This window comes from Ambystoma mexicanum, chromosome 5p (assembly GCF_040938575.1).
Source record: "Ambystoma mexicanum isolate Mex_15411 chromosome 5p, UKY_AmexF1_1, whole genome shotgun sequence".
Lineage (NCBI taxonomy): Eukaryota > Metazoa > Chordata > Amphibia > Caudata > Ambystomatidae > Ambystoma > Ambystoma mexicanum.
In genome coordinates this window covers 1,368,155,446-1,368,183,348 of record NC_090930.1, presented here as the reverse complement: position 1 = coordinate 1,368,183,348, position 27,903 = coordinate 1,368,155,446, and the positions used below count along the sequence as shown (strand labels likewise).

The 27,903-nt window shown below is 46.2% G+C and overlaps 1 protein-coding gene across 1 annotated transcript in view; it reads right to left on the bottom strand.

Annotated features, from left to right (window-relative positions):
- TRIO (trio Rho guanine nucleotide exchange factor) overlaps window positions 1-27,903 on the bottom strand; it is a 3,834,156-nt gene that overhangs the window by 44,839 nt on the left and 3,761,414 nt on the right. The window contains exons 37-38 of the mRNA XM_069613780.1: window positions 17,387-17,482; window positions 6,147-6,295 (exon numbers count right to left, since the gene is read on the bottom strand). Coding sequence (XP_069469881.1) covers window positions 6,147-6,295; window positions 17,387-17,482 — 245 coding nt within the window. The remainder of the gene's footprint in view (window positions 1-6,146; window positions 6,296-17,386; window positions 17,483-27,903) is intronic.

The window sequence follows — 27,903 nt, the reverse complement described above, 5'->3', positions numbered from 1 at the left end:
TCTCTGCCTGTTCCAATAGAAACAGCAGAGAGGTACGTTGTAAAGAAGAGCCCCTCTCTCGAGGAAGCCTGAGTCTTGCACTCAGGGGAGCTGGAATTGGAGGCTGAATATCGATTCCTGTGTACTTATTGTCTCCAAGGTCATCTATCTACCTTCCTGATTGATTTACGGAGCGGTGAGTAACACATGCCCAGGCACACAGGCCCGCTACCGGCAATGTGGAACACAGTGTCGAACTGGAAGAAAGCGGCTCAACTCTGGAAATGCAGAAGCCTGACAGGTCCGCTCACCCCAATCTGGGGCAACCCTGACTACTCCCCAGGACTCGTCCCGAACACCTTCAACAGATGGCAGGAGGGCGGCCTGAGAAACATGGCAGATTTCTACGAGAATGGGAACCCGCTAAATTTCGAGGGATGCAAGGCCAAATTCTCGATCCCCGAGACCGAAAGATTCCGTTAAGCCCAGCTCAGGCACTGGCTATCCAGGGAGGTGGCCAAGAAACTAGGCGGTAGAGAGCTAACAGCCCTAGAGCGGACCCTCACATCGAATCCCCCCAAAGGGAAAATTTCGACCTTATACAAACTGCTCGACAGGTCAGACCCGTCCAAAAAAGAACCGTACATGCTCAAATGGGAAAAAGACATTGGCAGAACCATCGAGCCGGAGGAATGGAGTCAGATCTGGTCCCGGGCCAACAAGAGCTCTAGATGCACGACAAACAGAGAGGGCGCCTACAAGGTGTGTTACAGATGGTACCACGCCCCAGAGGCTATGAACAAATTCAACCCGGCCATACCCCCACAATGCTGGAGGGGCTGCCCCGACCGGGGCACGCTGATCCACCTGCTCTGGACCTGCCCAAAGTCCATGCTGTTCTGGAGGGAGGCCCTGGATCAAATCAAAGGGATAACGGGCCTCACAATCCCCTGGGACCCAGGCATCGTCCTCCTGGGAGCTACGGGCGAGAGCCAGTTCCCGCTAACAGGCCACATAGCGGATTTATGCATCCAACTCTTGACGGCAGCAAAGATCTCCCTGGCCAGACTCTGGAAGAACCCTGAGGGCCCAGCCATACAAATGTGGTGGTCCAAATGTTGGGAGACAGTGGCGGCGGAAAAAATCCTGGCCATAAGATTCAGCAATACCTCCAAATTCAAACAAATCTGGTCCCCCTTCCTGGATTACACAAGGCAATATTGTGGCCTAACGACAGCCCCCAACCTTCGCTGGATCGGGATACAGGCTTAATACACTCACGCCGAGGAAGGCGGAACAGGACACAATTCTGCCACCAGCAAACAGTCTCAGGCCTTGCCCAACCCCCTCCTGCACCCGAGACCTCGGGAAGTCTGCACCTCGTCAGAGCTCCGCACCCGTGCAAGCGGAACGCTCCGCCCCCTTAACCCGTCAACCTAAGACATTCAGCTCCCCCTACACCCTGCTATTGACATTCCCCCCGTCTGACTCTCCCCTGGAACCCCAAAGACTCGCCCATCGTCAGGCTTATTTGTTTTCCGTTTATGTTTTCTGTTCTGTTTCTCTTCTTCGTTGTAGTATCTTACTCGCATGCCTACTGGGAAAGGCGTCTCTGACAATGCACTGTTAAGCTTGCATGCCTAAATACCAATAAAAACATATTTGGAAAAAAAAAATGTTACATTTGGGAGAGATTTTAAAAGCACACTAGACAACGCATTGGTCCTATTATCAGATTCCACATCGTCTACTTGGTCACGGGGCATCAAGCCGCCCACTTCTACAGCTGTTCGCAGAGGGACCATTCCTGCTGCTTTCTGCTTATCCTTTATTTTCCCTGGAGCCACCTGTGATGTAACTTACCCGTGAGCCTCCTGCAGCCACTGCTACCATGGCCTCTTTGCTTTCGTTCTCTTGAAGAGTTTTCCCTTGGCATTGGATCCTGTGGTGCTGGCACTGGAATCGACTTGAAAACTGAATAAGAATTCTTTAGGGTAATCTGGCTGGACCCAATCCAAAGATCCAGCGAGACCTACACCGGTGTCTCATGCATTCCTTGGTATGAGTTGCCTTCTGACCTCTATCCCGCAGTGTGCTCCTGTTCTTTAGGGCCACTGGGCACCATGTGCAGTCCTCCTTCTGGACCACCCCCGATCATGACCATCTTAAGTGGGCCTGTGTATCGACCCTGCAGCCAGCCCTCAGCATGCCTCGGTTTGCCGAATCTGGGTCTGTTTGCCTTGGGATGAGATCCCCAAGGCTCAACAGCTGGATGGTTTCTGCCATTCTCCTGCCTGACCTTAAACTAACAACTGCTTACCGTTTCACTGTAACCGACCGAGAACTATTGAGTTTGTCCCATTAAACCATACTGAAAAGCATAACTTCTTAAAGTCCTTAAAAGTACCAGAGAATGTGGCATTACATTGTTGGCATTCAATGTATTCTCAAAACTTTCCTTTAATTTTATATAAATTATTCCTGGATAAATCGCTGCAACTCACACCATTCAAGCCTTTCTAGATACTGATTATGATTTTGTGCACCTATCTGTTTCTACTAGTTTTGGGCGTGTAGGGAGCTTTCTGGGCCCCTTTATTTTTTATAATTCTATACCTCTCACAAAGATCTTAACGTTAATGTGACTTTCTTTTTACTTGCGCTTCTGATAAAGAATATGTATTTCAGTATATATAGCTTGGATTATTTTGTTGTGTAATTGTGTGGCACTAACTGTACATTGGTAGCACCCTCTTCCTTAAGAGAAGCCAGTCTGCTCGGTCACATTACCATTAAGAGTTTGAATGAACTTGGTGGATAACTTGGCATACACTACTAGTTTCATTTTGTTGAACGTCTCATCAAATGGCTTCAGAAACACCTCCCTAACAACCTGCAAATATTTAAGGGTACACAGGCACATGTTTACAGTTGTATTCAATGTGCCTGGCAGCAAATCATTCACACTTCCTTGTGGTAATCGCTAAATCCCTGCCAGTCTAAAATTACTAAATCATTTCAAAGTGTGTTTTTTGCAATTGTGGCGGCCAGAAGCAACTACTTTTGTAGTTCTCATATGATATGCAGCAACATTGTTTAGCTTACACTGTAAGGACTCGCCAACCTTTATGGTTGTTGGTTCTCTGCACTTTTATATAATGTAAAATTATAGACTTGCAAACAATATATTTGTGATTCTGTTTGTTTACAGGGACTCCTCTGCAGCTAATCCTCTCATCTAATGGATATACCGCTTTGTATATTTTATTGACACAAACCTAGATTATAAAACAGTTTTCTCACTGGTGTTAATGTAGGTAAAACCTTGGTGGATAGAATTAGCAATGTATGTTCGTGGCTGATTGGCAGTCATAAGGCATTCAAACAGTCAAGTGTGAAATAACAATGAGAGCTGAGGATACAAACATCTTAGTGTGCTGCCTGATCACAAACCACTAGTAAGACATCAACTTTCAGGCCGCTGCAGAACTCTAGAAACTCTCCTTGAAGTTATGTTAGGTCATTGGGATTTATACTGTGCGCAGCTTCCATTTACACTGTCTCCAGGTGCTCGCGTGGATCTGCAAGAGAAAATGGTGATGGGGGTAGGAGGGTTATTAGGGGGTAAAGGGAAAAGACAAGAAGTTGTACTTAGCTATTGGTTCGTGTAGAACCAGGAGCAATTGGCATCTGTGCGAGACTCTTTTGTAGGTGGTCACTGATACGTAGACTGGATGTGTTTAGTGTACAGATGGGTAGCTTCAAGTGTTTGACTTGTCTGGGTGCTTTTTTTGTATGTTTAGGTTTGCAAGCTAATTTCGAGTGATGGAGAATTGTATGCGTTTGGGCAGAGTGAGAGGGTTTTTGCTAGCTGTTTGTCTAGGTATGGTTAGTGAGTATGTGGCGAGTGAGGGTGGTTGAGTATTAGGTTGTTAGTGAGTTTCTTAGGGATACCTAGATGTGAAACAGAATAGGGCACGTAATAGGAAAATGCAATGAGCTTTCTTAGGCGTGCTTAGATGGTAACACAATAGAGCTACAGAGCAATATGACTTCCGATGCATACCAAGATATGAAAGATATTAGAGCACAATATGGAACAATATAATGAGGTTTCAAATACATACGTAGATGTGAACACCATAGAGCACAATAAAGTGAATGCCCTTTCATTTGGTTTTGATACTTAGATTTGTGACACCCTGTAGAATAAAGCACAATCAAAAGTGCAAAAATTGAACTTCAGACTAAAGAGCTCAGAGTGTGACAATATGGTTTGGCAAACGGTTTCATTTGGTTGGACAGATGCAAAGTCACACTGCAGATGTGCTTTGGGGGAATCTTCTCAAACATCTTGATAGCCTGTATGCCTGGAAAAACGCAGGAAAGCTTGGCTGTAGTCAAATGGTGCCTTAAAAGTGAAAAGCTCTTAAATTGCAACTTTTTTGATGTAGAGTGATTAAAGGGTCTTTAGGACAAACATGACGTTGGAGTGAAATGTCACAAGACAAGCATGAGCTGACCGACAGGTCCTGGACATTTGGTGCTTTGAGAGCTCGTTTACGCTCTTTCAGAAATATAGTATAGATTGACAGGCAGTAGTCTAGCCTGAAACTTATTTCTGCTGGAAGCAAGGCAATTTGAGGAGTATGCATAGTAAGTGAAGGGTTCCATACAGCTCGATGAATGAAACATATTCCGTTGAAGAATTAAAGAGAGGGTGCTGGTAAAAGTGTATGCCCAAGTTACAGTCATCCATGACTGGTGTTGGACGGTAACCCCAATGAAATCCGCCAGCTGAACAAAATAGGTAATAGGCTGTACCTGTTAAATAAACAAGACCACCATCATGTGGTTGTTGGTGCGGGGACACTTAAGTTGCATCTACTGCTTGAATTAAACCGACACATTGCTGCATGAGCACCAGATCGATCATCCACCTTTAGGTTGCATTTGTGTAAAGGTGGTAATCGATGCATTGTGCTTTCAGGATATAGGCCAGTGGACCAATTTAGATGTTGAGGATCAACAAGAGGGATGATACTTGATAAAAGTGGTTCTGGATGAGAGGAAACCGGTTTGACATGTTCGGTCTGATTGTTTAGGAAAGAATAAAAATACCTTCAGGTGCCCAGATTCAAAATGAGCAAGCAAAATGAGCGAGGAAAAGTGGCTATCAAGATATTCAGTGGTACAGGAAAAGTCTGGCTAGGGTATGTAGTTGGACAAGGTTTCAGGATCAAAGTTATTTTTGTCTGGCATCAAAGAGATTACTGTATTCGAGAGTTTGAGAGGGACATCATCTCTGGGTAGTCAAGTTCCCACTATAAAAGATGCAAATAGGTTAAGCATTGTGTATATTTCATATGCTAAGTTTGAGTGAAAATAGGGGTCTCCATAGAAGAATGGGCACATACATCAGGTCACACATTCAGTGTCAAGACTGCTGGTTTGTAGTTCCAAAGAACCTTCAGTTATCTTCCTGGTCCAGCTAGCTGCTCTGGTTCCACACAGCTTCAGTCTGGGCCTTTCAAGAACTGTGCACACACCCAAACATCCCTCATCAAGACACAAGGCCATGTTCTACACCCGAGTGGATACATAATTACAGGCCGAGGACATCTAGCCCACCCGGATGATATGGGTATGCAAGTGTTGCTGATTTTCATCTGAGACTAAAAGCAGCTATTGTGAGGACATTGTACCTTTTCAGCTGGTAAGCAAGACATTTGGCATTGATATGAGTAGTGCCTTTAAAATATGAATATGTCAGGTTATTCATAATTTTTCACGGAGACCGAGAATATGCTGCATATATGTCATATGCTTCTGTGGTCTACAGGTGAATATTCTGGAATAACACTATACCAGTGAGTAGGGCCAACAAATACATTATTTGTAACTGCAATCTAGCATATGTGCATCTTCTGTTAGTTGACACTTTGCCATAAGAGGTACATTTATTCTGCTTAGATGTGATTGCAAAGCAATTCATCTAGTTTGCTGAGGAATGAGCAGCCATCAATTTCACTGTAATGTAATGTAATCCGCAATCAAACAGTAAAACAGGATTTTCTGAATGATCAACTGTGCTAAATTTTGTAACAATGCTTGGGAATGCCATATTTAGAAAGCAGGCAATCAAAATGGATTAGGATAAGACTTACTGGCGTCTCTTTATGGAGCTGGATCTCCTTTCTTCAAGCTCATCCATGGGCGATGAGGATGACAGAAGGGATGTGTCTGAATGGTTGAAAGAAGGGCTGCTGCTGTCTCCTTGGTCGACAAGCAATGTACTTGGTCGATCCTCCAGCGCCTTCACAATATTTTATTCAAACACAGAAAGAAAAACAAGAGTTTTTTCAACACCAACTAAGGTTAGCTTGTTAACATAAGAAAAATAAGACCACACTAATACAGTGCATGTTTCTTTTCGAAGCAAACGATTCATCCAATTTAATTTACTTATGTACACAAAATAGCCTAGGCGAAAAGTGTGAGATAGAAAATTAGTACAGCTGCTTCCTATACTATTAATAAAATCATTTCCTATGCAGAGCTTGCCAGACGTTATCTACTTTCAAGCACTGTAATAATAAGTGTATGTGACCCCATTTTCAATAGTACACAATGTATTAAGGAGAATTAAATGTTAAGTCAGCCCTGATGCAGGATTTCAACCGGAGAGGTGAAGTCTGTCTTCATGTCAGAGAACAATGCTTTACTCGTGTTGCCATCCACTCTTGGCCCTCCCCTAACAGGAAGTAGGGAAGGAATTGGCAGAAAACAATATCTTGACAGCTCCTTCCACAAAACTACCAGCCTTGATTTGATACATTTTCAGGCAGTGTGACAGGTTTTGCACCTAGTGACCATTATTTAAAAAAAACAAAGCTATTAAAACTAAAACCAGACATGTCCTTCTAAAGTAAAACAGCAGAGGTTTAGCGACTAGCTTCCAAAGATACAATGAAGAAGCCATGAGGTTTAAGTTACTTACTGTAACTATTGTTCTCCAGAATGGGTCTGGCATGGATTCACTTGCTCAAGCAAATTCCCTGTCGTCAGGCTGGGAATCCTTGGTAAAAAAAAAAACAGTTTCACTTACAAACTGTATTTCTCCTTTAAACCAATCACTGTCCTCCGAGTCATAATGACCCCATCCAACAACAGCTCTCTCCCCAAGTCCCTCCTCTGGCAGCCATTTTCATATTTGGTAAGCACGTAAAGTGGCAGTATGACCAAGAAGAGCAGCAGAGGGGTCGGAGGGAGGGTTTGCATGTGAATTCATGCCAGACCCATACTGGAGAACAATAGTAACAGGTAAGTAACTTGTTCCTTCTCCAGCATGGGGTCTGACATGGATTCACATGCTCATGAATAACGAATACACAGCAGTACCACATAACACAACCATGGGAGGTGGCAAGACTCAACAGAAGCAATTAAATCGTACCTCCGGAACAGACTCACCTCAAGAGAACATGCTGCGTAGCACTGCTTGGCCGACTCCGGACTTCTCCCTGGAATCCCTGTCGACGTAGTAGAACCTTGTGAAGGTGTGCGTGGACCGCCACGTAGCAGCCCTGCAGATGTCTAGCAGGGGCACACCAGACAGGAACGCCGCCATCGCAGTGATCGCTCTGGTGCAATGGGCTCTCGGACGGCCTGGTAGGGGCCGGTTCACCTGTCGATGACAGTGCATGATGCAGCCGGAGAGCCACCTTGAAATGAAAGCCTTGGACAATGTCTTCCCATGGTTCACAGGACCAAAGTTCACAAACAATTGAGGGTCGTGATGCAGGATTGCACCTCCTTCTCTAGTGAGCAGGTCTGGAAGTACCAGCAACTTGACTGGAGGCGACGCCGACAGACTGAGAAGATCTGGGTACTAAATCTGCCTCTGACCCGACGGGGCAATAAGTATCATCTGGCACCAACACTGTCTTAGTGTGTTGATGACATGTAGCAGGAGAGGAAAAGGGGGTGAAAGCGTACAGAAACAGGCCTTACCACAGGAAGGAGAACGCATCCCCCAATCTCCTTGTTGGTGGAATCTGCTGGTAAACTTCTTGCATTTGGAGTTCGCCGCTGTGATAAAAAGATCAATCGTGGTCTGTCCCATTTGACGAACAGGCAGTCCACCTGCTTGTGACAGGTTTGCAGCTCCCTGCTGAGGGAGTCTGTGATGGTGTTCTTGACGCCTGCCAGGTGGAGAGGGACGAGGAACATCCCCTGACTGATGGCCCAGTGCCACTAGTCCTGAGCTACCTTGGAGAGCGCTGGGGATCGAGTGCCCCCTTTCTTCCTGACGTAGAACATGGTGGTGGTGTTGTTGTCCATGAAGATCGTCACCACCTTGCCCTTCAGAGATGGAAGGAAAGACTTGATGTGCAGATCCTTCTCCTCTGGAAGGCACAGTCCTCTGGTGAGTAGATATCCGGTGTGAGCCGGCAAACCTTCCAGCGATGCGTCAGTGGTGACCGTCTCCTGGTATGGTGGCGTTTGAAATCCCATCCACCGGGCGATGTGTGAGCGCACCCCCCACCATTCTATCACCCGCAAGAACTTCTAGTTTAAAGGAATCTAGTCTGCGATTTGCCCGGACACTTGCATCCAACATGCGTCCAAGAATTCCTGTAGGGGTCGCATTTGCAACCTGCACAGTGTTAGGGAGAATTCTCTGTAACTGCTAATTTCCCAAACCTAGTGAGTCCCCCAGCAGCTTTGCTGGATTTTTTTGGGGTTTATCTTTTCTCCTGCTATGAGTGAGACTCTTTTTCTCCCACTCTTAGACATGATTTGAGGTATTCCTTTGACTTTGAATGTGTTCTATGGGCTATGGGGTCCTTTACCCCATAGGGCTTCATGTGTTTTTGATATATGGGTTACACAGCATCCTACGTGCAGTAACCCAGGGGTGTCGTTGTGACCCCCAAACACACTCCATACCCTGGGACTGACTACTGTCTCCCAGGGCATGTAAAGTCACCATTGGCTTTACTAGTCTCAAATTGTGAAGAGAACCAGTACAAACCATCATATTGTGGATGTACTGGTCGGGGCAATTCGATGGCCCTGGGGTCTGTTGTTCGAGGGGGCACTGTCCAGCCCCCCCGACCGAGTTTTGGCTTGTGGCATTGGATACTACTTTTTTATATTCGACCGCGAATATACCCTATGGGATTTTCCCATTGTTCGAGGCTACCACTTTTTAAAATAGCCTCGAACATACCGCTGGTTTATTAAATTAATATAAATTCACCGGTTGGTATTTTTTGCCAAACCTTGGTTCCAAAATGGCGTTTGTGTTCGCTTCTGTGACTCCAACCCAAGTCGAGCCCTTTGTTCCACTTTTTGGCGGGCTTCTCCACAGTAGCCTCCAAAAGTGGTGCCACTCTGTCTGGGTACCACAGTGGGTGTGGGAGGGGGTTTAGGCACCCGGGACTGAGTTCCCTCGGCAACTCAAGTCAAACTCTTGTTTGATTGGCCCAAGTGGTGAGCCGCCCGGCTCACCACTTAGTATGTTTGAGTGACAGCTAGGCTGAATGAATGGGGGTTTTCTGCATAAAAGCAGGGCTTTGGGGACTGGAACTTCAGAAGTCGTCACAGGACCTAAAGAATCCGAGGAGGGAGAAGCCGAGCCGACCTGCAATGACGACACCACTGGTGGAGCCCTGCTGAACCGTCTCACCACTTTTCCCGACGACAGAGGAGATCTCCAGCCCGGACAGTCTTCTTCCTTTGACTGGTGGGTATAACCAGTTTGCCCGTCTTTTCGCCTTCCTGGACCATCTTGTGGCCGCCTTGCCTGTGCGAAGCACCCCGGCAACCGGAATACCACGGTTTACCACTACCGCAAAGAAAAGGGTAGTACCTTGTAACCGGGAAACTCCGCGGCTAGTTTCTTCCCTGGCAGTGCAACGACCTTCAGCTTTCCTCCACGTCGAGACCTCCTCTTCCTCTGGACGAAACACCAACTTGCAACCGCTGCCAGGAACAACTGCCCCCGCTGGAGCGTTCTTCCCACTTTCAGGTACTGTGTCCCGCCTGGCTTCCCTTGCGACAGATCGTTCGGGGTGACAGTAAATCCTCGACTTTCTAACCTGGGTTAGCCTGGAGCCTGTTATCTAACTTTTCCTGACTTCATCTCAATCTTTTGTGAACTATCTACAAAGACTCTTTGGGCATAACCCCACTGTGTGATCCTGGACACATTTTGCTTGCTCTCTCTAAGAGTGGGTCTGGGATTTGAACTTCCTTGCCTTGCTCTCCAGTAGACTTTGCCTAACCTGCCTCACTGTGGTTCTTTGGAAGATATTGAAATTGTGTGCTTTCATAACTTTGCCTTTTCCCTCCCTTTTTTACAACTTATTAGGGTGCCATCTTATGTTAAGCGCTCACCTCTGTCTGAAAATAAGTGGTGTTTCTCACTAAGACTTGTCTAATAAGTAATTAGGGTTGTATATATATAATAGTGACTTTGTGTTGAATTTACTTACCTCTTTTTGTGCTAGTGTAATTTACTAGTGTGTCTTTAAATAAATAATTATATACTTTTACACCAAAGCTCTGGTCAGTGTTTGCTTGTGCTACTGTATCTCTGTACCTATTGTGTATACGCTATATACTGCCTAACTCATCTTGAGAGAGGTCTGACTGCTCAGCCACAGCTACCAGGTAAATCTGGGTGCTACAGACTGCTACCAATTGGGTTTACTGCCAACCACCTGTAGTCCTAAATCTTTTGCAGTGGTCCCTAAGGGAACTGCACAGGTTTCTGCCTAACACACAGACAGACAGATGAGGTAGATGCAGGACGACATCATTCACATCAACGACTTGATGGTCTGCACCATGGCCGTCTTCGCCGGCGACCGTTGTTGCACCTTCCCTTGCATGGCTGCTACCCCCTTGTCCAAGTGCAACGCCAGGCAAGCCACTGTGTTGAGTCTAGCACCGGCGAACAGCACATTCTGCGATGGCATCAAGCAGGACTTTGGATAGTTTAAGGAGAATCCCATCTCCGTCAGAAGTCAGACTGTCTCCTTTGTGTGCTCGTTGGCCATATCTCGAGAGCGGGCGTGTATCAGCCAATCATCCAGGTATGGGTATACGTGTTTGCCCTGCAGACGCAGATGGGCCGCCACCGGAACCAGGCAATTTCTAACCGAACAGTAGGGCTTTGAACTGGTAGAGCTGGCCTTGTACCAAGAACCGTAGGAATGCATCCTCTATGTCCAATAACGTCAAGAAATCCCCTTCCTCCAGTTGGCCGAGGACGTGCTGCAACGTGACAATCCTGAATTGTTGGGACTTCAGCTACTCGTTCAGACAGTGCAGGTCCAAGGTGGGTCTCCAACCCCCCCGTCTTCTTTCTTACCAGAAAGTATTTGGAACAGGCTCGGGGAAACCCGGAGTCTTTGGGGAACAAGCTCTATCGATCCTTTCCGTAATATGGCTCGCACTTCTTCCAGGAGCTGAGGGATGTGAGGCTCCTGGTGGAATATATGGGCACCTGCGTTGAAACTCCAAGGTGTGTCCCTGGGTGGGAGCGTCCATTGCCCATCTGTCAGTGGTGTGAGAAACCTGAAGGTGTCTCACTCGCTAGCCCCCTGGCTTTCGGATCTTCGTCGACGTCTTTGAGGACTTCGGGTCGTGGGAAATCCACCAGCGGATTCTCCTTGGTTCGTCAGCGACCTTAACTTTCTCCGGCAGGACAAGGCAGTTGACGGTGATGAGCAAGGGAGTCCTTGATTAAAATGTCTTAGGCAATGCAGCGTTGCGGCTCTGGTCAGCGATGATGGTCGTCGACGGCGATGGACTTCAATGTCCAGGCGCTTTGCTTCAGATTTCTCGACGGTCCCCGTCTCCGGCTAGCAGCATTTTGATGACTGACTTCCGGGGAGCCCTGGTGAAGGTTAGCTGGTGCACGATGTTCCCTCATAGCTCGGGAAGAGGTCACCTAGTCAGGTCCTCTCTTGGATCAATTCTCGGAGACACGACAGCTTTCGGATCGCGTCGAAGGAAAGCAGCAGCAAACCATCTTCTTCTAGCTGGGCTTCAAGGTAAGCATCACGTTTCAAATTCAGCTTCTGAACTATTTCCATCAGTGAGAGGTCCCCAGATATACTGTTTGGTTTCTCATTCATTCTGCTCGGTCACACTCAGGCAACCAATCATTCAGAAGGGCATTCATGCAGGCAGGCAGCCAATCAGGCTCACAGTGCATTCAGGCCATTTTTCTCCATCCAGACACTCACAACAAGGAATGTGGATTGGGACAAGCACCCAGCCATTCAGCACTCAACAATGCATCAATATCAGTTTCGGGCAGGGCTGTCTCAGTCATTGTGTCAAACACCAGAAACTAGACACCCATAACATGAAATGCATATTCGTCACACACTCAATTCACCCAGGTCCCACTCCAAGAGCGTACCCACCACATACAGTCATTGGGAAGGCTCCAGCCAGTCTGGCCTGGACTTCCCCCACAATACCATATATGGAACTTCTACCCAACAGCCAGTCAGGGGGAGGGACAGAGTCAGGGCTTCCCAGGACTTTGGGAAAACAAGGTAACAGGCAATAGAAAGCAAGAGGCCACAGGGGCCATCTCATTTCCTATCAGGAATCAACTGACTCCAATGGCAGGGCCTGGGCATCCCATAATGGAGGATACTCAGAGCACCTGTCAAATTCAACATGGAGCTGCCACCAGCCCATACCCTGTGGGCCTGTGGGCCACACACAGGTGCCCAAAAACATACACTAGGGGTACAAGGTTGTACCCCCACCCATGGGTGCCATAAAGGTATCCCAAGGGTCTGTTAACCAAAACCAAAAAGAGGAAGAGCTGCATTACCAGGAGTCCCACATGGGCTCCTGTGCAGACAATAACACAAAACACACATGATAAAAGGAGTACAGGACAAGGACATGGAGGCACTGTACCTCCAATGCATTTCCAGCATCACAAACCCGACTGAGGGATGCCCGTGAACTAAAATTGGTCTGAGCCCAGCTGAGGAAAGCGAATTGTATAAAAAAGGGTCTGAGCCCGGTTGAGGGGGATCCAGGGTGAAAAGTGAATCGCCCGACTTGAACATTTGGAAAGGAATCTTTTTCGTTGTTTTTGGGACATCAGGCCCTCTGAATCAAGAGACTTTGAACGCAAGAGACTTGGGCACAAAAGGCCCTGATGTTTGTAAAAGGAACTGGGTCCTCGTGCCGAAGAAGCCCAAGAGTGTGCTATGCTCCAGTGAACTGCTTTGTCCCGTGCGAAAAACATGGGGCAGGGAGGCCAACGGCCTGAAAATCCTGACTTATTTTGTGAACACTTCTTTAATTTTCATGAACTTTACCCCACATTATTTGTAGCATAGAGTTAAGGATTGGCAATAGGTTTTTTGGTATAGGCCCTTTTTATTTGACCAGACTCCACTAAGACTGTATTATTATTTGATGGTGGTAGCTTGCTCCCATCTTAAGCCTAGGTTTTGATAAAGTTCAATAACACTCTTGAACTGTGGTCACTTGTGTCCGTCTTCCTTTTGTACCATGCCTTCCTTACAGTGGTGATCTTCCTCCACTCGCTGATGAACCTAGTCAGTCGGCCTCCCACCGGGGTGCACGATTGGGGGCCCAATGTCTAGGCTGGTTCAGGCTTGCTTGGGTGCCGGTGCCCTGCCCTGCAGGGCGACGCTGATCTCCGCTACTATAGGCCTGGGAGCGACCTCTGTAGGCTTCCTGCGTGGAGGGTCGGGGAGGTTGTCTGTATGATGTGGAGGATCCCTTGGATGATCTGCTCGATTTACCCCTGGAGGAGTGAAGACACGAGCGATTCTCCGGAAGAGTGCCAAGGGAACATGCCGTATCCGTATCGGTCTTTATGGCTTGAAGGGATTTGTCGACCGCCTTCCCGAACAGATTTTCTCCAAAGGGCATGTCCAGCACCTTCGTATGAACATCCTGATGAAAGTTGTGGCCTTAAAGCATCCCTGCCGATGAAGGAAGGCACCATTTCCCATCCGCCGGAAACCAGTCGCAGCGATGTTCACTACCACCGTAAAGGCATGGACTAACGCCACCTCCCCTTCCTGAATGAGGACGAGAGCTTCGATCTTCTTGTCTTCGGGAAGAAGTTCCAGGATCGGGCCCAGCTTGTACCAAAGCTCCTGGTCTATCGGGCTAAGATAGCCAGCGCATTAACCGCCTTGATCGTAGATGCCGCTGTGTAAATGACTTCCCCACGGTGTCCATCTTCTTCCCCTTGTGTTCCGGGAGGAACTGATGATGTTGAAGCCGGGTTAGCTGAACGTTTCCTTGCGGCAGCCGACACTTGGGTGTGGAGTCGGCATCCTATATTTCTTCTTCAACCGGTCTCGCTTTGTTGGAGCAGTGCATGGGTTCTTCATGATGGCTAGGCCTTCCTCCCAAATGTCATCCAGAAAGGGCACCGCCATGATCATCTTCCTCTTGGATTCTCGTCGCTGATGCAAGAAGCCCTCTTTCCTGGTTTCCTCTGGCACCAGCTGGAACAGCTTGGAGGCCCTGGAAATCATCGAGTGGAATGATCCCACCTCGCCCGGTAGAGAGACTTTATGAGGAGCGTCCACGTGCGGTGATTCATTGTCCGCCGGGACAAAGTCCTCATCTTTGTTGATTCCCATGGCTGTCGTGTCCGTAGCAGTGTCTGTGTGTGTATCCAGGTCCACTGGTGCAGTTGGGGCACAACGTGGTGAAGGAGGCTAGTGTGGAAGCATTGGATGATGCTTTCTCCTCTTATGCAGAGGCTGATCCGGGGCTTGCAGCACCACAGGAGCCGGTGCTGGGGGCAACCTCTGCTGGATCTCCGTCACCAGGGTGTGGAGAGTCGACAGGATGTCCATGGATATGTCCCTTGGCTGCAAAGGGACCAATGGAGCGCTAGGCCCTGCACCGCCATCGTCATCTTCGTGGACCGTATGGATGGACTTGTGGTCGTCGTCCGTTCATGAGATGTCCATCAGTTGAACGCCAACCTTGGAGGGCTGTTTGGGGCCTCCTCGCCCCCTCCACCCCCTTTTCCTCCCTGAGGGCTTTGAACCAGGATCTGAGCTGGTGCCCCCCCCCCTCCAACCCTCAGGGATGCTTGCAGCCTTCGCTGCTGCGTCGCACCTTGGAGGCAGGAATACCCTTTGGGACGTAGGAGCCACTCTCATTGGATCGGCACCTACCCTCGATGTGGTTATCACGGCAGGTGTAGACGAAGCGGTTGACAAGGACTTTGGCTGTGGTGGTTGAGCCTGCTTGGGCTGCGCTGCCTTCTTCCGGCCTCGGCTTTTCTTATTTCTCCTGTAACTTGGCTGGGGTTGACGACTTCCTCTTTGAGGAGGAGGTCGAGGGCAGACTGGCTACGGAGGTGGACGGCGCGATAGTGATCGTGGCCAAACCAACAGGTTTTTCATTCAGTTTCTAGTAGTAGCATCTACTGAATGGAATTGGACAGGATGGAATGTAAGTGGCATGCCATGAAACTTTCACTTATAGTGACAGCAAAGGAGCATCCGTGTGCAAAATCAAATAAGGGCTATTAGAAGACTGTCCTTTAGAAAGATGGATAGGGCAGTGGCAGGGTTCAAATTTAAGAGATTGAGTAATTGTAAAGAATATTTGTATTTTTAGAATGAATATACACCTTATCCTATGCAAGCAAAATAAAGTCGAAACCCCTTTTTTGCTGGAATTTTGTAAAAAACAGCAGTATGAATTACATACACTGACAAGCCCAAAACCCCAAGCACTTGAGGGGAGAGAAAAGAAGGTTTGTTGTGAGTATCTTGGAAAGCAAATGCTTTTAAATATTGCACAGGGTTGTTGCATTCATAAAACTAGAATAGGTACTTCTGTTTTGTAGAAGCATTTCTTTTTAGTGCTTTAAACCATGCACATTTTGCACATACTAAATTTAATGGGAACGAGGATGATTGGGTCACAGATGTAGACAACACTTGTAATATCAAAGAGAAGAATTTTTCATTGTACTGTGCATTAAAATGTATGTGCCATGTCATCTTGTAGAACATAGACAGAAAAGATTACTACAGCAAAATGTTGCTGTACACTTGCGGAAGAATCATTAAGGGTAGGAATAAAGTAATATCTAAAGGAGCAAATAGGGCAGCAGTACATTTTACGACTATGAACGTGAAGGATTTAAATCCCAGAATTGGATCCACTTCTTCTTTCAAACTTTAAAAATAATAAAATGTATAAGATACCCTAATGCAGCAACAGCTGCTATTTCACATTTTTCTAATGCGTTTCAATGTATTAAAAGCAAGATGTGCAATAACAGAATGGTGGCATTGTGTGACATGCCTAGGCACATGTCACATTCGGCTCCAAACATTTGTCTGCATTAAAGTCCATATCGAACCTCGACCAGGCCACACACTGTAGAAATATATTTCATAGCATACTTTTACTAAATGCACTCATGCTCTTTGAGACACCCTTAGTTAAAATGCACTCAATCACTTTCTGACATCCTCGTGTTAACATTATAATATAGAGAATTGGATGGTGTGACAAATGTCAAAAATAGGCAAAATAAGTAAGAGTAACCTCATTAGACTGAGTCGGTGAAGTGTTTTGTTGTGATGCATGAGGATTCGACAAATGTTAAATAATGTCCTAGTTATTTGATGATCTAATATATGTTAAATGTACTGTAGTATTCTGCAAATTTTTACAACTTTATCCAAAATAAATGTTATTAGTACTAACGTTACTTGTTCAGCTGAAAACAAACTGGCAAGTTGTGTGATGTTAGGATCATTCTGCAATTCAAACGTGGTGGAAAGTCAACATTGGGGATGAACACTGGGGAGAGTTTCATTTTGGTTTGTTCGATATTCGTACTCAAGTGGTGAGACCTGTCAATCAGAAAGCTTGGAGTGTGAGCTGTATATTGTTTCACAAGCAGAATTCTGAGCTTTCCTATGGCTACTCCCTTTTGAGAGTCTTCTGCTTCCCTATTGAAAAATAAAAAATCTGTACTCTGATTATTTTTCTCCTCCACTGCTCCCTGGCTGTGATTCTTCCTCTGCTTTTTGGCAACCATGGAAACAGAACTAGGGAGTTTTCTTTTTGAAACTGTGCTTTTGATTTTTTCTATGCGGACAGATTTAATTTTTTATTTTTAGTGAACAGGTTTGTGCTTTTTCTGCAAATCTGTTTACCGGAAAGAAAAAACCATAGTCACAAGGTGATAGTGGCGTTAATACCGGATTCAGAAGGCCATATCAGCCGGTGACAGCACAGTCTCAAACGATTCCCGAGACAGTCATACTCTTGGAAGTACTGGAAACTGGAAGAAAGCAGCATGTTGTTATTAGCAATGTTTGTCGAGCCCTCTCACCATTTTGCTTTTCACAAGCTCTTCAATCGCACTGACTAGCTCTGCTGCAGTGGGGGTCTCAGAGCTTGAAGGACGAACCAACAAACGAGAAGAGGTCTGCAAAATGTCAAAATGATGCATGGACAAACAAATTAGTGTTAGAAGAACTGGCTTACTTTTATCACACAAGTCTGATAGTAATTATCTGTAATAAAAACATGTACAAGTATTATTCACAAATCGTAAAAACATACAAGAAAGAAATTAGCACAAATAATCTATACCTATAATACATTTATTTTACTTTTCTTAAAAAGAGACAAACAAAAATAGACATGAAGGCAAAGCCTGCATGCCTGCAGAGAACCAAACCACCATATTTTTATAATGCTTTAACCTAAAATGTACACTGTTACAGTCCTTAATCTCTAACGGTTGTATTGTGAGTAGTAGTAGTATGTTCGGGTATGTTCAACGGCCTAATCTAAATTCATTTAGCCCCAATTATCGAAAGAAAAGCTGTATTAATACAACTATGATTGTTTCTTTTTTCAATTTTAGATATTTATTGGGATTTTAACAAGTAACAAACAATAGATAAGCTGTAACTGTCAATTTCATTCAACATCTAGTTAATAACTAATATGGAAACTGACAGAAATAAACAAGCAGATATACATGAGTGTTACATATAGAATGCTCGATTGTTACAGGTACTATCTAAACATTTGATACAATAATACAAATAGGTATAGCAACACTTTATTTAACTTATAAAAAATAGCAATCCATTTCAAATCATTTTAATTAAAAACTAAAATTCATCATTGTCGAAGTTATTAGCTGGTCTCATAGGGTTATTAAGACCACCTGAGGCATGTTCGAAATGTACTAGTAACAATCCGGTGTAGTCTGCATAATGGTCATGATTTAACCATGTTTGTGGCCTAACTATAAAAGAAAAGAGAATGGAAGAGGGAGGCAGGTGAAAGGTGAAAATAGAGAGTTTGTGAAGATAGAGAGGGAAAGGGATAGAGAAGAAGACAGGGGAAGAGTATTGGGGATGAAGTGAATAAAAGATGTAAAAGCAGGCGGTCGAGGCCAAGCTGCGGATGGGGACGATCAGCAACAGTTCCTCTATGTGCTGTCTAAATGCTATTTATCGGGCGTGTATAACAAAAACCGAAGGTCTCATACATGTACTCCAGCTCTGCAGTCTGTCGTTCTTATTTGCATGTTATTAGTTGGGGTTGTGTAAGGAAAACCTTCCTGCAGCAGGGAGCCCATCTACAAATATAAATGTAAACAGCAGGACATAATATATAGGACTGGACCAAGGACAATAGTAGGAAGAGGTATTAAATTGATGTTAATGAACTTCTGAGTTGTTAGAGGCCCCTACCACCGTTAGCTGTGAACTGTCAAGAAAGCCCTATAAAAGGGCTTCATGTGTAAGAAAATGTAGCATGGGCCAGTGTCCCAAATCAGCGGTTTTTCAAGTCTATGGGTCTGGCAGACAGAGTTCAACTCACCCTTCTATGGAGCTGGAGTTGGATCTTTCCAGTGAGAAATCATCATTTCAATGGCCCTGAGTTAACAGTTTATCTAGGAATTTGACATGCCTTGTCATACGGGTGCTACCCGCATTTAACATGTTGAGACAGTATTCCTTCAGAGATTGGTTTGGTTTGGAATATGTCAAAGATAGTCTGTGATATGTCAGACCAGTATTATGAGATTACTGAGCACGAGAAGAGCATGTGTTCAAGTGAGCCTACATCATCTGCATTCTTAAATTTCCAACACATTCATTCTTGGATGATATTGGCACTGTGCAATTTGACATGCGCCCAGAGAGTTCCATGCAGTACAAAGACTTACTTACCTCCGGTAATGGTCTTACTGATGGATGTTTCTCCCAAAGATTCCTCATGTTGGATATATTCCTGCGGTAGCAGCAAACTTCGGAAATCCTTTCAGCATCAAGGTTTGCCGCGCAGCTTCAGCGTCAAGGTACCTCAACACTCCTAAGTGTGACATCAGCATAGATATAAGTAGCCCACATCACATCCCGTGACATCAGTTTTCTTGTTTGTTCACTGTGCTCCACCTCGTTGGGGAATTATCATTTAGTACTCTTCCATGACAGATAATCTTAAAAGATTTACCAGTCCAGAATGCAATGAAGCAGAGATGTGCGCGAATAAGACAATCGAGTGGCAGGATGGGAGGGTTATGTGGAATCCATGGGAGGAACATCCATCAGAAAGAACATTAACAGAATAAGTAATTTGTTCTCCCAATGTATTGTATCCTCTGACAGATTCCTTGTTTTAGATAGGCCAGCAGCAGCGACAGAGAGCCTTCATTGCTGACCTTCAGGTCGAAAAGAGCACATCTATGATGTCTTCCAAGAGATTCCAGTCCCTGTATTTCATCCTCTCACTAGTCAGGCATGCAGATGGGGAGATCTGACGTTTGGGTGGAGGACTAGGCTGCGTTCTTGCAAACGTTGGTCCACCCTCTTCAGAAGGCCTTGTGGAGGACAGATGGTCAAATCCAGACGTTTGATGGTACCACGTTCTCCTGGCCAAGTCGGGATCATAGTTGTCCCAAACATTACATGAGGTATGACTTGAACCGGTGGGAATGCATATACAAGTGAAGTTCCAGTACACCACAAATGTGTCATCCAGTGCTCCTCTGGGGGTAAATTTTCTGGAGCTGGATTTGAACAGATCTAGTTGTGGGGTTGCTATTCATGAGAAACCAGGCCCTGCGGGCTCAGGGCATCTGCCATAATTTTCTCCTTCCGAGCTAGATGAAAGAAATCAATTTTTGTAACGCCCAAAACCAAAACTGTGTTGACTCCATTGTAGTGATCCTATGTGCCCTCTACCGTTGAGGTAGTGCATGGCCACTTCGGTCAGAATCAAGACGGTTTTAACCTGCATCGAGGGCAAAAAGGCCATCAGTGGCAGTCTGATAGCCTTCAGCTCCAAGAGGTTTATTTACAGTTCCATCTCCTCTGGGGACAACCGTCTGCTCACCATAGGCTTGTGCAGGTGCGGGCTCCAGCCCTTCAGCTAAGCATCCGTAAATATGATCACTTCCAGGCAAGGTTGCAAAAAAGGTTCTCTTGCCATCAGGTTCTCTCTGCCGGACCACTAAAGGAGGTCCTGTGAGACCCTGTTCGGGACTTGTAGAATATCTGTCATGTTGCCCGAGAAGAAGACCACTCATCTATGATAATACAGGGGGCCCAGCGCGGTTCCGCATTGGCTCTGTCCGATGCCTCTATGTGCCCTGCGCTGGACATAATGTTGGGGCCAGTATATAGAGGCATTGCAGGCGTGACCTCAGTTCCACCATTTTTCTCTAGCACTGTGATGCTGAGGGACCGCAGAACCAATGGTGTACTAGCTATCTGCCAAGAGGGGCCGAAAGGGAGGGCGATAAGGAATCCATGGGCAGAACATCCATCAGAAGGAACTTTAGCGAGAGGTAAGTCATTTGTTCTCTAATGCATTTCTTTCTCCCACGGATTCCTCGTCTATGATAGATTCCCAAAGCAGTACACAAATCTGGAGGCGGGAGGAGAGCAATAACACCATATCGACCAGAGAACTCTGGAGGAGCTCCCTACCAAAGCAGGCTTTCTGTACAGAAAGGGAATCCAAGCAGTAATGATTGGCAAAAGTGTGCAGAGATGCCTGCATTGCTGCTTGGCAAAGGCCCAGGACTAGGACAGCCCTCTGCAGAGCAGAGGTGGTAGCCAATCCTCTGGTAGAATGGTCTTCGAGACCCTCAGCACATTGTTTTCAGCCAGATAGTAGCATTCCGATATCCAGAGAATGATCCCCCTTGAGAGGATCTGTTTGTTCATAGCCCTGCCAGTATGAGCACCAACCCAACCAATGAAGAGCTGGTCACTTTTTCTAGCATCTCTCGTCCGAGAGACATTGTAGCCGACAGCCGAAATCGGTCCAGCCAATTGAACCAATGCCATAAGCGGAGGAAGAAACACAGAAAGATGTTTCTTTTGAGAAAGAGGAAAATCCAAGACCACTTTTGGAACAAAAGAGGGACTCACTGAAAACTCACCTTCTCCTTGGAGAAAATCACTTAAGGAGGTTTAACAGATGACGCATGGCGCACACTCATCCATCTTGCGGAAGTGATGGCAACCAGGAAAATCCTCTTAAGCGTGTGCAGTCCAATAGAGCATGAATGGAGAGGATCAAAAAGAGCTCCTATTAGCAATGTCAAAACCAAATTTAAGTCTACACAAACCCTGCAAGACTGCATAACAGTGGGGATTGTTAAGAACAAGCCCTGTTCCGAGTACCTCTTGAAAAACGAAATTGCAGTGAGGTATCCCTTAACAGTGCCAATCTGCAGGCCAGCTTCGGACAAGGACAACAACAAATCCAAAACAGGGGATAATAGACAGCATAAATGGTCCAGATCCTTCTCCCGACATCAAGCTAAAAAGTCGATGTCTGCTGTAGTCAAAAATAGATGTTTTAGAGGGTCTCTGAGCTAAAAGGAGCACATCAAGGACGTCATCCGACATTTCCCACTCCTTGTATCTCAGCATCTCAGTAGCCAAGCATGAAGGTCTGACTGTGGAGGTTTGGATGGAGAACCTCCCATCAGATTGGGAGCGCAAGTTGACTCTCCTTGGAAGGCATCAAGGAGGGCAGATGTCCAGCAACTCCAGATACCATGTTCTCGGGGCCCAGTCTGGAGTGATCAGGAATAACGTGGTTCCCAACAGCCGCAATGTCTTTTGAACTGGTGGAATGACAGGGATCGGCTGGAACGCTTAAAGGAGGTTGAAAATCCACTCTATTGCCAGTGTCCCTCAGAGCTCACTGATGATGAGATTACCTGCAGCATAAAAACTTGCACTTCCTGTTTACACTGGAAGCGATGAGGTCCATTTGAGGAGTTCCCCAAAAGAAGATCTACTCCACAACATCCTGGCAAAGCTCCCATTCATGGAAGGACGAAGTCGGTTTTCCCAAGGCATTCACTGTGGAATTCTCTTTTCTGTGAGAACCTGGAAAGGCGGGCACCACCTGTACAATAAGTTTCTAAACCAAAAATTCAAAATATAATAATTGTATTTGGACCAGGTGGTAACCACCATTGCAACACAGTGGAAAATTAACACATGTACATCAATGACCAACCTGTGGTGCCATCATATCCCTGGCAAAACGCAATGTTTGTTGCTATTACGGTTAGTATTCTTGATTACATGTCCTTCAATAAATCAACATACATCCAAAGGGTTGCATTTTTTTTTTTTAAATGATTTTTTAATCAAAAGTCAAGCATGGGGAATATGTCCATGCACAACTGTATCATCTCTAAGGCCTGGTCACACGACCCACTTTGTTGTTCTCCTATGCAGTGTGAGGAACCCGAGGGCCTCCTGACTTCTTTTGGCTATGCGAGTGACGATCACCTCGGTGGAGGGAACTTGGGGAGAGGATGTCCGTGGGTGAGACATGGTATCCTCCTTTCACTTTCCAAAAGGAACCCTTTATACCTCGAACCCTTGTAGGCTACAGTCAGTCTTTCTCCCTTCCTTACCCCCAAATTGTCCCACAGAAACATCACTTTAGTACTCGGAAGAGGAGGAGACACCACAGAGTTATGCACACTTCCTTTTGGTCAAACCTCCCTAAACGCCACACTGATACTGAGATGGGGAAGAGGGCTTTGGAGGATTTCAGTTGGAACAGTCAGGCATGTCCAGCCAATTGATTTCACCATGGTCAGGCAATTGAGGTCAAGGACCATGCTAGAGAGGAGCCGTGCTGAGCAGGAGTGATAGAGAGAAGCCAAGGCCAAAGCGGCGGTAAGAGGGTCTAGAAATTATGCTGCCCTCCATGTCAGGTGCATGCAGAAGGAGCTGTGTGGCACCAAAGCCTTCCGGTCACCACAGGACTTTAAGAGAGCGAGTGGTGCTCTCTGCAGCTGCTGCCGGGAGAGGGCAGAGCCGCAAGGCTCCAGGAGAGCTAGTGCTGCTCACTGTGGTTACCAAGAGAAAGGACCAAAGCAAATAGAAGCCAGAAAGCAGAGCGGAGACACCTGAGGGAGCTGCGTATAGCACTGATGAGTGAAAACAGGGGACCACTCACACCGGACCACTCACACCGGGGAGCTCCGGGGACTAGAAAAAAAGCATGTGTGAATGCTGAACAAACTGAACATTATTATAAGCACTTTGGTAGGCCAAAGCAAGCGCCTTCGAATATCGAACAAGCTGAAGATTGTTATAAACACTTTTTGAAAGCTGAAACAATAGTTTTAAATACTGAATGAACTGAAAAACATGGTAAGTATAACAAAATCAAGTCATGAACCCTTAGGAATGTTGAAAGTTGAAACAAGGTGGTGCAAATAACAGATACCACAGGATGGATTGTGTGAGAAACAAGTGGTGGCACATCCAAAAGAATACCAAAAAGGGTATGGAATGAAACTGTGGATAACAAGGTGTATGGTGGTAAACAAGCCACGGTCAAGTGTTTCAGGTTAAGAAGAAACCTGTGTTGGCAAGAGCCAGAGGAAAACAGAAAATGTAACAAAGTGCCTAGGGGTATTGGTTGCGTGACCTGTAATGGGTGGACCGTGTGGTCCGACAACTGCGCCTAGACAGAGTGCCTCCCTTTTGAAAAGAGCCAAGGAAAGTAAAGATAATGAAGTTTATGTTTTACAACAGTTGCTTGAGTATTTTTAAACTGAAGAAACAGAATGAACTATGTGAACCAGTGAAAGGTATTGATGACAAAGGATATGGGAAGTGTCCCAAAAGAACTATAATTGGTTTTGAAAGCTGGAAGTTTTGAAATGATATTGGTTTTTAAAACTGGAAGAGTTAAACACTTGGGGGTAGGGGATCCCGAGACTTTGTGAACTGTGTTGAACTTGGGGAAGGGGAAGCGGAGTACACACCAAGGCTGGAAGAAGCTTGGAACTCTATTTTGATCACTTTTCATTTTTCTGCTTACATCCTTAAACATTATTTACAGTTAATTGTGAGGGCAAGTATGGATTTTGGACGCAGACAGACCTTTGATTCGGACTTCCTGACACAGACTATCCTTAGTTTTCTTTAGGTATAGAAATGCCATTGTAGCATAGGGCATGTTAGGCTATACTCAATCCTGACTTAAGTTTGATAAACCGTTTGAGTTCAATTTTTAATCAGTTGTCTGTCTTACTTCATGATGCATTTACAGGAGACAAATCTTTTATAATTTGCGAATCAGTACACAGTTGGGAGCCTCGTCTTCCGCCTGTTTTGAGTGTTAAATGAAGGAGAATGGGGATTTTAAGATGGCCGCCAGTGAGTAAGGATGTGTGGTCCTTGGCTCCACTCCTGGCCGATGAAGCAAGCCTGCCTACAAGGTTCAGAGGCGGACTGGCGATGACGCGAGAGCCCGTAAGCAGTGGAAGCAGCAAGTGAACAGCTGGAGGATTTGCCCACTCCTTCCCCTTAACGTGAGGAGAAAGTAACAGCTGCTGTGGAGAATGAGGCGTCAGCCCACATGAATATCCTGTCGGTGAAGGAAGGCAGGTGAACCCTCGATAGACAGGTGAACCCTCGATAGAAGGTGGGCGCTGGCAGCCGTTGTGAGCATTGCAAGCCCTCCCTCCTTTGGGTGCAGGAAAAGCAGCGGCGGCTATGGCGTGCAATGGGGAAAGCCTTGGCGTCCGAAGTGAGCAGGGTGGGGCCCGTCTGCAGAGCCGGTGAAGGAGGTGTACGCCGGAGCCAAGAGAAGGAGGCAGGAAGTGTAAGAAGGCATTCCCGGCCTTGGATGCGGTTTCACAGGGACGCTTTGAACTCAGCAGCACGGGATAAGCTGCAGATTGAATGTACTCTGGTAAGGCTAGCGATCACGATTGCATGAGAGGCATAATTGCAGAGACTGAACTTACAGCAAATTGAAGGCGCATCCCCCAGACTGTTCCCACGCAGCTAATAGTGTTAAGAGGTGGGGGGAGATAAGGATAAATGGGAAATGTGGCTACAATGGGACTGATAAACTGTTGATACACCAAGAAATGTGTGCTAATGTTAGTAAAATCTCACCAAAGTTGGTGAGAGCGCAATCCAGAAGGAACAGATATAGGGCTCATATTGCATATTGGTGATATTCCCAAGACAAAACTGTCGGACCCTGCGATGATAAGTGAATGTGGTGGGGCTGAAAAGTAGGGATTGAATAAGGCTCCTAGGTGCACAGCGACAATTATAGCACTAAGTAAACAGGCAATTGAGTTCAAATGTAAACAAGCAACACTATAAGACTACAAGAAGTAAAGTATTGGCCCACACACAGAAGGAGGAAACGCCCCTGGGCTGAGAGGGGTGTGGAGGAAAGCATATTGCCAGCAAGTTGGTGACACATCCCTGATGCCAAGACCCAAAGAAAGGGGCATTTCGGCCAAAAGAAGACAACCCCCAGAGGAGCAGGAAGGCCAAATAGAGAGATGCTGGAAACAGAGTGGGGAGGCAAAGACAAGGGGTAAAACGAAATAAGTAGAGGGTCAGAAAGGGGATACCCTGGAGAGTGGGGAAATGGCTTTCAGCAAGGAGGACTTAAAAGAATGTCTTTGTGAAATGGAAGGAAGGATCACAAACATCTTTTAGCAACAGTTTACCTCATTGAGGGAAGACCTAAGAAATTCAATGATGGAAGTTAAGGGCGAAAGTTAAGAGGTGGGTGGAAGAGCGGATGTAACGGAGCAAGGCCTAGCAGAGATATCGGATAAAGTGCACCAGAATAGTGAACTGTTAGAACAATTGGCCAGAGCCTCACATAACTTAGAGATAAAAGCGGAGGATTTAGAGAACTGCTCAAGGAGGTCACATATTAGGTTGAAGGATGCTGGAATAGAGATAGACGGGGTGGTACACCAAATCTCGATACACTCAGGTGACATGCTTCTTTATGTCGTGAACCTGAGGGAACACTTACCAGACCTGTTAGAAGCTTGGTGTCATTCGCCAGACTGTCGGGAATCACTGTCAATAAGGAGAAATCTTCGTTATTCCCCCTAGTGGATCTGAGAAGGGCTGCCCCTGACCACTTGCCTAACTTCGGACTTAGATGGACGCCAGTCACCTACCGCTATTTAGGAGTGGACATATACCACAACACCACTGTGACGCACACAGCCAACACACAGGCGGCCCTAGACAGAATAGGGACAGCAATGAAGTTCTGGAAGAGGCTCCCACTGGGGATGATAGGGAGAACTGCCTTACTGAAGATGATGGTGCTGCCCCGCCAACTATATTACTTCACTAACATCCCATACAACATTCCTGGGTCCTTCTTTAAATGACTTCACACAATGGCAAGGGAATTCCTGTGGGGCTGGGGGAGGAATAGGATAGCACGGAACACTTTACAGAGGGATTATGAATGGGGGGATGGGGTTATCAGGCTACCAGACTTTGAACGTTACCACCTGGCAGCAAAACTCCTTTGTGGTACAGTGGCTGGGGGATGACCCATCCATAGACACTTTGCTTTTCCAGTCAGCAATGCAACAATACTATTTGAGGGAGCTCTTATGGATAGAGCAAGCTTTGATCTAGCCACTCCCCACCATGGTTGTTAGGGAGAATTCTCTGTTTAGGCTGAATTTCCCTACCTAGTGAGTCCCCCAGCAGCTTTGCTGGATTGCTGGGGTTTATTTTTTTCTCCTGCCAAGAGTGAGACTCTTTTACCCTCACTCTTGGGCATGTTGAAGTGTGTTTTCTTGGTTAAACCTTGTGTTGAATGGGCTATGGGGTCTTTTACTCCATAGGGCCTCATATATTTTTGTGATGTGGGTTACACAGCACCCTCTGTGCCGTAACCCAGGGGTGTCCTAGGGACTCCCCAACATAGACTCCATACCCTGGGACTGACTACTGTCTCCCAGGGCATGTAAAGTCACCAAAGACTTTACTAGTCTTAAATCCTGAACAGAAACAGTACAAACCATCATATTGTGGACGTACTGGCTGGGGCAATTCGATTGCCCCAGGGTCTGTTAGTCGAGGGGGCACGTCTCCGTCCCCCCTGATCGAGTTTTGGCTGGTGGCAGTGGAAACTACGTTTTATATTCGACCGCGAATATTTTCCTATGGGATTTCCCATTGTTTTAGGCTAACACATTTAATTATTTATTTACAGTAGCCTTAAACATACCGCCGGTTTATATATTTATTATTATAACTCCGGTTGGGATTTTTGCCAAAACTTGATGCTAAAATGGCGTTGGCATTCGCCTCTGTAACTCTGACCCAAAGTGGAGCCCTTTGTCCCACTTTTGGCGGGCTTCTCCACAGAGGCCCTCCAAAGTGGTGCCACTCTGTCTGGGGTACTTAGGAGGGGTGGAGGGGGATTTAGGCACCCTGGACTGAGTTACCTAGGTAACTCAAGTCGCACTCCGTCCTGATTGGCCCAAGTGGTGAGCCGGCCGGCTCACCACTTAGCATGTTTGAGTGACAGCTAGGCTGG